Source organism: Diplotaxodon limnothrissa, linkage group LG5, assembly GCF_057381915.1.
Source record: "Diplotaxodon limnothrissa isolate DT_005_m linkage group LG5, D_limnothrissa_male_GT1.1, whole genome shotgun sequence".
Lineage (NCBI taxonomy): Eukaryota > Metazoa > Chordata > Actinopteri > Cichliformes > Cichlidae > Diplotaxodon > Diplotaxodon limnothrissa.
Genome location: NC_140600.1, coordinates 22,058,917 through 22,071,490, shown reverse-complemented (window position 1 = coordinate 22,071,490; position 12,574 = coordinate 22,058,917). Strand labels below are relative to the sequence as shown.

The 12,574-nt window shown below is 39.7% G+C and overlaps 1 protein-coding gene across 3 annotated transcripts in view; it reads left to right on the top strand.

Moving 5' to 3' along the window:
* cacna2d3 (calcium channel, voltage dependent, alpha2/delta subunit 3) overlaps positions 1-12,574 on the top strand; it is a 34,376-nt gene that overhangs the window by 7,195 nt on the left and 14,607 nt on the right. For all 3 annotated transcript variants that reach the window (XM_085354244.1, XM_085354245.1, XM_085354246.1), the window contains 8 exons: positions 4,916-5,078; positions 5,638-5,769; positions 7,250-7,310; positions 7,839-7,989; positions 8,205-8,279; positions 8,383-8,472; positions 10,290-10,403; positions 11,406-11,484. In XM_085354244.1, coding sequence (XP_085210370.1) covers positions 4,916-5,078; positions 5,638-5,769; positions 7,250-7,310; positions 7,839-7,989; positions 8,205-8,279; positions 8,383-8,472; positions 10,290-10,403; positions 11,406-11,484 — 865 coding nt within the window. The remainder of the gene's footprint in view (positions 1-4,915; positions 5,079-5,637; positions 5,770-7,249; positions 7,311-7,838; positions 7,990-8,204; positions 8,280-8,382; positions 8,473-10,289; positions 10,404-11,405; positions 11,485-12,574) is intronic.

Sequence of the window (12,574 nt, the reverse complement as noted above, 5' to 3'; positions counted from 1 at the left end):
CTCACCCTCTGCGAGCACAAGTATGGGCTTCGGGTTGTTGTGCATGGTATTATATTTTGTAGAACCACCAATTTTCCCCCTCAGGTAAGGTAGTCTATTAGAGGGCGGTCTGTAGGTTAACCAGAAAGAAAAGGGAAGGGAGACAAGTCATTCTAAATTTAATTATACTTCACAGGATCTGCTCATGCGCTCGGGCTTTGTTGGGGACATTATTTAGCGGCTCTCAGTGCGCGCTGAGAGCTTCCCTGGTCTCTGCAGAGGGAATGCAGTATTTCTGGCGTTTGTTACCGCTCTCCCTCGCTCTCTCTCCGTCCACTGGACAGAGATAAATGAAACTCTTTTGCGTGGCGCATTGTTTCACTTCCATGGCTGCAGATTGGAAAACCACTCGAGCAACAAAACACTGAAATAACTGGAGCACTTTACAGTTAATAGAAGCATTTACATCATATGAATACATTCTGTCACCTTGTTCTCCTGTCCATTTCTTTGCTGTTCACATCCACAGAACAAGAGGGACAAGAGGGAGAGATGCTACCTTAAAAGAAATATATGACCAGTGAAATAAAGAAGTATTTTTGTCTTTAACCTATTTGAAACGGTTTGGCTTATACTTAAATACCCCCAACCTCCTCTATTTTATATTTAAGAAATAAGATCTGTAGGAAATGTGAAGATTTATCAGACTCAAAGCAATAATCCACAAACCAAACTATATCTTTTATGCATTTATGTATTTATGAGTCCCTTCAAAGAAACACAAATATTACATTCTTTATATTTTTGTCAAAAACATTATTTCCTGAAATATCTGAAGATCTTATTTCATTTTTTTGTTTTTTATTTTTCAGTTTTTCGTGATCCTCCCGTGGCTGCATTGGTACACATAAATTGTTGCACACTCTTAGATAAGAAAAGTTCTCATCCAAGCCCTTGACAGTTATCACACAGGCCTATCACACAGCCATTTCAGCTTAAAGGCCATAAAAAATAATAAGGAAAATTCAATATCCACCTGCGGTAATGATGTGATGTCATTATAGTACTCCTCTTGGCATCATTCAGCCAACCTCGCCTCCTCTGACACCACACATTTTTCACGCACCATTTCACTGACCACAGTGAGATAAGCTGGCTGCTCTTATCTCAGCTGCTTTGTCTCAGGACACTCAGATGTTTTGTGCTGACCTGAGTGCAATTCAAGGGTGTGTGGATCCAGTCTGATGGTGTAAACGAAACATTTGTACAGTAGAGCCTTATTTAGTTTCTTTTTTTTTTTTTGGGGGGGGGGGGGGGGGGGGGGGGGTGTCAGTGTTCCTTTCAGTAGGCCTAAAAGAAAGTATTAAATATTAAAATATGAGCAATATAAAGTTGTTGTTCATAAGATCATTCCTTTAGAATTATTCTGTCTCCTAATACAAATGCATAACAAGACACATCAATAAAATTGTTTCATACAGGCTCTAAATTTCTCTAAACATTAAAACAACATAAAGTCTGACTTTGTGCATGTTTTTAAAAATACTTTTAAGGCTTTGTGAGAATTCCTTTATTTCTACTTCAGATGTTTTAAAAAACTGGTTTAAAAAACTATGTTTGAATCTGAATCACTTCATTTAAACAACAACAACAACAAAGGTCTTTATAGACACCACAAAGATTTAAGTTTGTATAATCACACTCATATACAATTATGCTAATTCTCTAGTCATACTTTTGTTTTTCTGTTCTGGCATTTCATTGTGAACCATTTTGTGATGTGTATCTCTAAAGATGCTATACTATAAATACTTACTATAAATGAATTTATCACAGTGTTTCATTGTTTGACTTCATGTTGTAAGCAGCACTTCCCCCATGAACAATCTGACTCATCACATCACACAAAGCAAAAGCTTTGAAACTAACAAGTTTTAACTTCGATATGATAAGATAGTGTGGAGATTAAGGGCTGTTAAATCCAGCAAAGTTTAGTGAGACCTGATAGCTGCAGCTGTCGAGCCTGCTTATACAGTAAGGCCTAGCTGTTTGTAATGGAGGGCAGATCTCTGCAGTAAGGCCTACAGCTAACTGCAGTGGTGTAAGAGTCAGCGGGCTGTCTCGGAGAGCTGCAGTGTCCCATGGCCTGCTCTACAGTAATAACCCTGGTGGTTAACGTGCCTCTCTACAGCACTCAATTCTGCTGAGGATGCACGTTTCTCTCCTCCTCCACAGCCGCCCCGCCTCCTCCTGCCCCACCACCACCACAGCTCGTCAGAGAGCTGCTCAGGCGTGGTATGAGCTGTCAGAGGCTGCTTGATGACGATGCCCACTTGCTCCCCCTCTTCCTAGGAGGGATGGTTGAGAGTCCATCACCCATCTCACCTCCCTCCCTGCCTCCCCCATCTCTCACACTCTCTTTCTTAGTGCAGACAATGAGGACTAGAGGCCACAGAGAGGCCGCTCACACGGGATGAGGTAGTCTTTCTACTGCAGCAGCAGGCAGTGAAGGACAGGACAGAAAAATTGTTGGGTTTCACTTTCTACTCATAGTCCTTGTTTGCACATCCAGTGCCAATTTTTTTGACAAACTGAGAAATATATATAAAGAAAAAAACAACAACTGTGCTAACTGTAATCTGCTTTAGAAAGGTCTGTTTTTGATGCCATTTGTGTCCATTGTTTATTTTTTCTTTTGGTTTCATGGTTTGGAACCTGCAGATGTAGACAGAGCACACATGAGTGTTAACATTTGTAAAGGTCATTTTGGTTGGGGTTTAGGGTCTAAGATGCCTAATTTTTCTGGATAAGATGCTGGAAGACCCATCCGTGATTCAGTGTTTTGGCTAAAAGAGTTCTCATTCAAGATATTATCCGTTGGTCCGTCAGTTTGGTACCCTTAGCAGAAAATAGATCCAAAGCATTTCTCTTTCCTCCAAACATGGCAGGTTGAGTTGATGCCAAAGAGCTAGATTTGGATTTCATCAGATTCTTACTCTGGATGGCATAACACTGGCCTCCAGTAACACTGTGAGGAATCCTGGAGTCGTTCTTGACCAGGATATATCCTTCAATGTACATATGAAACAAATATGTAGGACTGCTTTCTTCCATTTGCGCAACATCTCTAAAATTAGAAACATTCTGTCTCAGAGTGACGCTAAAAAAACTACTTTGTGCATCTATTACGTCTAGGTTGGATGACTGTAATTCATTATTATCAGGATGTCCTAAAAACCCCTGGAAAAGCCTTCAATTAATCCAAAATGCTGGAGCAAGAGTGCTGACAGGGACTAGAAAGAGAGATCAGATTTCTCCTGTATTGGCTTCCCTTCATTGGCTCCCTGTTAAATCCAGAATTCAAAATCCTGCTCCTCACATACAAGGTCTTAAATAATCAGCCCCCATCTTATCTTAATGACCTTATGGTACCATATTCTTCCATTAGAGCACTTCGCTCTCACACTGCAGGCCTACTTGTTGTTCCTAGAATTTTTAAAAGTAGAATGGGAGGGAGAGCCTTCAGTTTTCAGGCCTCTCTTCTATAGAATCATCTTTCAGTTTGGATTCAGGACACAGACACCCTCTCTAATTTTAAGATTAGGCTTAAAACTTTCCTTTTTGCTAAAGCATATAGTTAGGGCTGGACCAGGTGATCCTGAATCTTGTGTATATACACCTTTCTGCATTTAGTCAGTAGTTATTATTAAACTCTGGTTCTCTTCCACAGCATGTCTTTTGTCCTGTCTGCCTCCCCTCACCCCCAACCGGTCGCAGCAGATGGCCCCGCCCCACCCTGAGCCTGGTTCTGCTGGAGGTTTCTTCCTGTTAAAAGGGAGTTTTTCCTTCCTACTGTCACCAAAGCACTTGCTCATAGGGTGTTATATGATTGTTGGGATTTTCTGTTTTCTATTGCAGCATTTCCACCTTACATTATAAAGTGTCTTGAGGTGACTGTTGTTGTGATTAGGCGCTGTATAAATAAAACTAAACTGAATTAAGCCGAATCTGATCATAGCTTTTTCTCCCAAGTCTTCTCTGACACAAATTAAGTGTCCACTGGCAAACTTAATATGGGCCTGAACATTTTTTTTTTTTTGAGCAGGAAAACCTTACAGGTGATGCAAGATTTTGATCCATTACTTCCTAGTGTGCTAGCAATTGTGTTCTTGGTAAATGTGGTCTCATTTACCTTCAGGTCATTAATGAGCTCCTTGCAGTTTGGGCTGATCCACCATCTTTCTCATGATCATCCTCACCCCATGAGGCAAAATCTTACATGGAGCACAAGACAGAAGGCGATTTATGGTCATGTTAGATCTTTTCCATTTCTAAATAATCACACCAGCTGCTGTCACCTTCTCACCAAGTTTTTTGCTGATAGTCTTGTAGCTAGTTTGTAGAGGTCTACAAGCTTGTCTCTGACATCCTTTGACAGCTCTTTGGTCTTGCCCATAGTGGTCAAGAGGTTGAAATTCTGTGTACAAGTTTGCTTTATATACATAATGAGTTGAGATCAGGTGTATCTGTAATTGGTTGATTGTAATCTGTGTGCCACATGGGCAAATAGCTAATCGGTGTCAGCCAAATTTCTGATTGGCTCGACGGGGATCAGGTACGTATTTAACTAAATGACATGCAAATCAAATTCTAACTTTTATACAATGCATTTTTTCTGGATTTGTGGTTGATTTTCTGTCTCTCTTGATTAAAATGAAACTACCATAAAACTTCTAGACTCTTCATTACTTTGTGAACAAACTTACAAATTCAGCAGTGGATAAAATAATTATTTCCCCCACTACATATTTTAAATATGAACATAAATATTGTTATTATTGTCGTGTGTGTGCAGTAACTGTTCTGTCTTTGTTTTTGCGGGCTTTGGTTAACATATCTGTATGTCTAATATCTGTTGTGTCTGCTCTTTTTGCAGTATGAATACTTCAATGCTGTGCTGATCAATGAAGTGGATGAGGAGGGCAATAATGTGGAGCTAGGAGGAGAGTTCCTCCTGGAGCCCAATTACCATTTCAATAACCTCTCAGTCAACCTCAGCCTCAGTGTTGTCCAGGTGCCCACCAACATGTACAACAAAGGTGTGTATTCCTCTTCTCTGCGGCTGCCTTAAATTCAGGATTATGTGAGTGATATTCACCTACAGGAAGCTGATGAATGGGGAGGAGAGAGGGAGGGAGGAAAGTAAGTGGTGAAAGTGAGAAATGGTAGCTGAAGCTGTATCAGTGTGACAGGCTGGGCGAAGTGGAGATAGGTGATCGATATGAGCCCAGACATAACAAGAAAGCAGCAGCAGTCTGCTCTGGAAAGATGCTGCCCATATGGTAGCTGCTCTGTCGCTTCTTGTTCTCACCTCTTCCCGTGTATTGCCTGTGTGGCTTTTGTTCAGCATTAATGGACTCCCCATAACTCTCTGTTTACAGCACAAAAGGGGAGTCACCCAGCAGGAGGAAGGGAGGGATGATTTAGTCACAGGCATTGTATCTCTTTCAGGGGGGTCAATAAGGGACAAAGGTCAACCATGCACTCGGTAATGGTGACCAGAATGGTTACCATTATCACCATTTAATTTACTTTTCTCTCTTTTTCTCCTTTCTTTCACCATGCCTGTGTGTGTGTCCCTGTGGCCGCCATTTGCAGATCCTGATATAGTGAACGGGGTTTACTGGTCTGAGGCCCTGAATAAAGTGTTTGTAGATAATTATGAAAGAGATCCAACGCTTATCTGGCAGTACTTTGGGAGTGCCAAAGGTTTCTTCAGACAGTACCCTGGTGAGTGCTGCCAATCTGTCTGTCAGTCTGCATGTGTGTGTGTGTGTGTGTGTGTGTGTGTGTGTGTGTGTGTGTGTGTGTGTGTGTGTGTGTGTGTGTGAGAGAGAGAGAGAGAGAGAGAGAGAGAGCATCCCATGGGAGCTCTCAACTGTCAGTGAAAAAAAAACTGATCAGAACAAATGATTTTGAATTACTAAAGGGGTAATTTGGCTAATGTTGTAATTTTACAGACCATCAGAGAGGATGCATATATACAGACTGCAATTAATCTGAATTTGCCAGAGTTGGTCTGCAGCCACACTCAGTAACATCTCTTAGATCCAGACGATGTTATTCAGACGGTTACGCTGATGTAAAACAGGCTGCCTGTTCACTGTAGAGAAGCTGCAGTGATGAGAAATGGCTTTTGAGATTGTTAACAGATGTAGGCTTTATGTGATTAATGCATAACGGGGAATCTTTAAAGGCCAAATGTTTCTCATCAGTCTTTTGCTAATATATGTATTCATGTTTTTATTACTCACTCCACAATACTGCTCTTTGTTTTGGGAACACGTTGCATTAAATGAGGAAAGAAATTTACATAAACAGATATTAACTTTTAATATTTTCAGCCTGATTGTTCATTTTTTGTTGTGTTTTTGGTTTCTGTTAAAGAAACTAACTGAGAAGACAAATATATTTGTGTGTGGCTGTTGTTCATGGCCAAGCATCTGTGTGTTTTTCATGTCTTTTCATATCTTCACAAATATCAAATTAAAATTTAATTAATTCAGACCCAGATATCCTTTTAGAGCTTTCAGTTTTTGCAGAGATGTCGAGTCTTTTAGTGTCATTGGTTTTTCAAGCACTGCAGCTTTTAAACTTTAAATAAATAGGTCTCAACAGCTATTTTGTGGTGAGTGTTTTTATCCTTAGATTAAACCAGATTTGATGAGCCTCGTGAGTCTACTGCATCAGGATGGTTAATGTGGGACTGACTCGAGATAAGCCACACTGAGTGTGTTCATCATAACGAGGGAACATGTTGCCCACTGCAGCAATGCGGCTTGTAATGTCTTTTTAATAGTTTTTTGGCAACAGTAGCACTCAGTGGCTCAGAGAAATTCACCCACAGGCTAAATTTGATAGTGGGAGAGCTTTGTTTTTTTTCCCCTCACAAATCTGGTGGCTTTAAAAATATAGTGCATTATCAGTCTTTTATGTAGATTCATGCAAGGTGAACACCGTATTTAACAAACCTCCCAATATGTAGCTTATTACCCAGCGCACTATAGTGTGACTCTTTATGATCTGTAACTGGAACAATGTAGTATGCTGTGTCTTACTGAAGGGCTTGACAGATGAAGAACTTATATTTTGATTACTGTTACATGTTAATATATCTTGTCAGTGTGCTTGTGTTTGCTCTCTGTGAAGCAATGTTATTTTATTACTTTAAAATTCTGCCAATTCTGATTTTTCTGAATCTGCCCCCCAGGAGTTAAGTGGCATCCAGATGAGCATGGCGTCATTGGCTTCGACTGCAGAAATCGGAAGTGGTAAGCCTGCATGTACCTGAGAAGTTTTGTACATCACACAGCTTCTAGATTCTAGAAGTCATTAGTCTATTTGTCCAAGGAAGTGTGTAAGTCATCTTATATATATTCCTACTATCCCTGGTGTGAGGAGGTCAAAATTACATAAACAAAGGAAGACATTTCAAAAGTTAATTTTTAGATCTTGGCATCATCTGAAAGTTTTTTTTAGCTGCAATTACATGTGAAGGTTTTGTGCCTTTGTAGCTCAACCGCTATTATTTTGTAATGCACAATGAATGCAATTACAGCAGACGGACTAGATGTGGGAAATCGAAGACACTAATTGCATTCAATTTTTAAAGACACTCACACTCACAACTGACACTTTTCCAAAATGTACCTTTACTTTTTTTTGCACTAAAAAGAAAAAAAAGACACTTTGTTTATAATAGATGGTTTTTCCTAGTCCCTTTGGATTAAATTGAACTAGACAAGGTCCATAAATTAAAATATTTGACGCCCCTGCTTTAAGTGAACTCTGTCTCACAGGTACATTCAGGCCGCTACGTCTCCCAAGGATGTTGTGATCTTAGTTGATGTTAGTGGAAGTATGAAGGGGCTGAGGCTTACCATTGCCAGACAGACTGTTTCCTCCATATTAGACACACTGGGAGATGATGACTTCTTCAACATAATTGCTGTAAGTTAAAGTCGAAACAAAGTATTTACTCCTTTAAATTAATGATTCTCACATTCCTGTGTAATCTCAGGCCCTCTCTGTTACTTTAATGAACACATTTTTAGATGTTTCTACAATGTTCTTGTATTCGGCATAACTGGAGCGCAGTCATCCATGAAAAACAAAGATTGGTTATTTAAATCTCTTCTGTTTAAATGGTTGTTATACTCCCACAGTATAATCAGGAGATCCACTATGTGGAGCCTTGTTTGAATGGTACGCTGGTCCGGGCCGACAGAACCAATAAAGACGTGAGTCCCTATTAAAACTAATGAATATATGTCTCGCAGCAGGTCGAATTCACGCAGCTAAAGTTGAAAAACTTCTTCTTCCACTTTTGTGGTTATGTGTCAGCATTTCCGTGAACATCTGGACAAGCTGTTTGCCAAAGGGATCGGACTGCTTGGTGAAGCTCTGACTGAAGCTTTCATGATCCTGAGTGATGTAAGTTCCAGTAAAAAAAAAAACTGTGACTGACATTTAATGACAAATCTTTCAAACATCCTCTCAGTCTATACTCTAATAAATTAACTTATTACAAAGGAGGTGAAACAGCTTCTGATTTTCTGATTGCATTTTAATGTTGGATTATTAGCATTTGTAATTTTATTATAAAAAGTTTAATTCATTTATTGATTAATTTGACATAAAAATAATGAATTTTTGCACGTGCCCACATAAGACAAATGCTTCTTCGTTCTCATTTAATTCAAGTGCTCCATTTGACCCGAACACAAGAGAAACTTTCATTTTACAAGCCACATTTGTTTTCACTGTCAGAATGTGCTCCAAGTACAACACAGAGCTAATCATAAAAAGTAGCACACTCTAGTCAAATATATTCGAGCATTTGGGAGGTGTGCCGCCCATCGAAATGCTCCATTGCAATCCCCGTTCCACCCTCCAAACACAGACACATCTATTCTGAACTGTGATTAATGGCTCTAATTAACGTCAATGATTAATAACGTGTGATTGGAACACAAAGAAGATAAGGCCAGGAGCCACGCCGCACTGCTTTTATCTCCCTGTTTTCAGGCAAGCTTTGGCAGTGCTGCTGAAGCTGAGGGAGCGCAGCTTTTACCTCTGCATTTGTCAGATTAATTAAAGCTCTGCAATGAATATGGTAATCAGGTAGCCCGTAGCTTACCATCGAAATTCACTGTTACACCGCTGCACAGTGAATAAAGTCACAATGCATCCTATCATAGACCGAATCACAGAGAAACTCTTTGCACTTAACAAGCTCTGCAGCATTTATACCGAGGCCTGGTGAGATGGATGAGAGTAAAGCTGAGAAGCACACACACAAACTGCTTTACAAAGCTAGTGATATAAAAGTACCATAAAACAGCAAACACAAAAAACATTCTGCCAATACTAATTTATAATATATTTTCTGAAAAAAATAATATGGATTTAACTCTTTAACAGCAAGAGTTTAGAATTTATAAGAAAGAATGGATGCTTGTCAGAAAACAAGAGCAAGTCAACAGCCTGAAATGAGGAACAACCACAGCTGGAAAGGCATCCCGCAACATCTCAACTGAGCTTTCTGCTGGCATTTGTCAGAAAAGGCACAGGTCTAACTAATCAAAGTAAAAAATTGGTGTTCCTGATAATGTTTATACTGATTCACTGTCGCCACTCTCATGTTTTACTTTTGACAGTTTAAAAGATCTCCTGTCAGCAAAACACACGATGAACTAAAACCATTTTTTAACATTCAGATGTGGTGGATGATCACATTAGTCACTGCTTTCATTCTTTCCGTTTTCTAATATTAGATGAAACCTTACCCAAAGTTACCCAATCAGAAGAGTTTGCTGTATGTTTCTAACTAATTTTTAATACCTGCACCTGCCAAGGGTTTCATCCTTTTCCTTGTTTTTCCTGACACTGAGTCATGCTGACCTCACACATACAGCCACAGTCTCTGTTTGTTGTCCTCCAATGACAACAGAAATGAAAAGATGCATATTATATGTTAAGAACAGGTGTGCTCAGCAGGATTTGTCCTGTGATCTTGTCTCTTCACACTCCTGTGGTTCTTCACATTTACACTGCTACAAGTCAATAAGCCACTTAATTACTGCACTGCATCTTCTTGCATCTGAGTCAAGTGTGCCACATTTTTCAGGTTTATTTACTTCAACATAATGCTAGTTCTATTTATTTCATGTGTAAATAACATCATAGATATTGTTTGATTTTTCTGTTATGCTATGTTACTCTCATGCATTTCCCCCCTTGTACTTTAGTTCAATCAGACTGGTCGTGGCAGCGTGTGCAGTCAGGCCATAATGCTCGTCACTGATGGGGCAACTGAGATGTATGACGATGTTTTTGAAAAATACAACTGGCCAGAAAGAAAAGTGAGTCTTAACCGCTGTCTCTCTCCCCTTCTATTCGTCTCCATCACACTGTCTTTTCTGTCTAATTTTAAATTGTAAGCATCACAGTTTTTTGCTTGCACTGCAGTTTTCTTGCATCAAATGTACATTTTACATTATCCCAGCTGGAGCTCCGGTCTGATGTTTTGAGGAATTGGTTTCTTAATTCATTATCACTCGTGTAAAAATCGTTGTCAATATGATGTTTTCAGTGTGTTGATGAATTACAGCTCAGGGAATAAAGCATGGGAAATTAATTATTTTCAAGGGCACTGCATGTACAAGCAGCTCAGGCTCAAAGGACTCTTACCCCTCTGCTGTGCTCTCCCCACACTTCTTCGTGGATTCAATACTGGGTTTAAAATCTTTTGTTGGTCTTTCTCAGTAAGACCTAAATGCAGTTAAAATGAAATGAACTGCTGTGCAGCTCACAGAGCCATAAAAACAACAGCTAAAGGGCTTTTGTTCAGTCCTGTGAAGCATATGTGTGGGGCTTTTGGCAGAGCACCGGGCAGTGTTTGGCAGGGCACCCCCCCTTCATCCTACCCACCCACCCCGCAAATACACCCTGAGGGCTGCTATATGGCAGCTTTTCAGTGTTTTCTATATGCTTTCTGCTTAGCAAAGCATCTGGAGCCAATGAGCCGTAAAGGTCTGGCAAAGTGTCACGCAGCGTTCTTCAGAAGGACAGTTGTACATGCCCCCATGCCCAAACAATAACAAAGGAAAATTAATTTAATTTGACTACATAAACTCAAAAAAAGATGAAAAAATAAAAATAAAGTAAAAAGGATTGGCTAAAAAAAGAAAAGTGCAAAGACACACTTTCCTCCTGAGAATTTAAAAGAACATATAGCTTCCTCCTTCTCCAGAACCAGATAGAATCAGGACAGGAAGATGAAGCACTGAGGAGATACATCACTTTGCATGTTTTTTAATCCTTCTTTCTCAAAAACTCTTGTCATCTATGTGTCCTTTAAACAGGTCCGGTTATTCCCTTACCTGATTGGACGAGAGTCTGCATTTGCTGATAACCTTAAATGGATGGCTTGTGCCAACAAAGGTTGGAGACCTTTTGATAAACACTTTCCAAGACAGCTTCGTATCAGAGTGTCAAACAGGGTCTGATGCTGCGCTTGTGTGCAATAATATGATAGATTAAGGATTTTTGGGGTCTGTGTGGTTTGGACATGTATGTGTAGCTTTGTGTGTTTTGTGTGTGTGTGCACGCATATGCATGTGCTTGCTCAGACTCTTTCTGCCAAGAGGCAATGAAGTGGCACTCGGGAGGGTCAGAGGTCAATTTGCTCTAATCCCTCTTCCTGTCAGTGTCTTCCTCTTGGCTGCTCACTACTGATGGCTCCCTCGCGTCAACGCTCCAGATGAGTGCCCTCTGGAAGGGAAAGTCACAGCCAGGAAAACAGATCACAGAGGGATTGTGGAATGACAAGCCACAAACCTCCTTCCCATACAGGCCACTGCTGCGTTATAACCCAACATGTCTGATATAAAACATTGTCAGCAACAGCAGGAGGTGACACTCAGTTTAAACAGAAACACTGGCTCTGTGCAATCCAGCAGAGACATCAGCAGGAGGGCAGTAGTGTACTTTAACACAGTTTTGAGGTACTTTCTTTTGGTTTGGAACCATATTTGAATTAAAAGCTATTTTAGACTTAATTTTAATATAATCAGTAGAAGTTTTAAAACACACCAATAATAGTCAAATAACATGGAATATATACACAAAATATTTGAGAGATACTGTTTTGTGCAATCTTATACTTTGCTGACATTTCTGTTGACATCAGTGAAGACAGTGAGTTCAAAGCTGGGTCATTTTTCCTGGAAATGTTGAAATGTGACAGCTGGGTTCAGCCTCCCCATGACCCTGAATTTTATAAGTAGCTATTGAAATAATGGATGGATTGATAGATATATGTTGGGTTGTTAAGTCATTAAAAACTACACACGGTGGGTATTGTGAGCTGATTTAAATGTGCAGCATGTTGAAATTGTATTAGCTTTAGGATTCAGAATTCTTTTTTTTTAGTGCACCACATCACCTTAATAAATCTAATAGAATTTATTAATTGTGTGAATAAAAACATGCAAAAACATATAATAGTTTAAAAAGTTTTAATGTAAAGTTT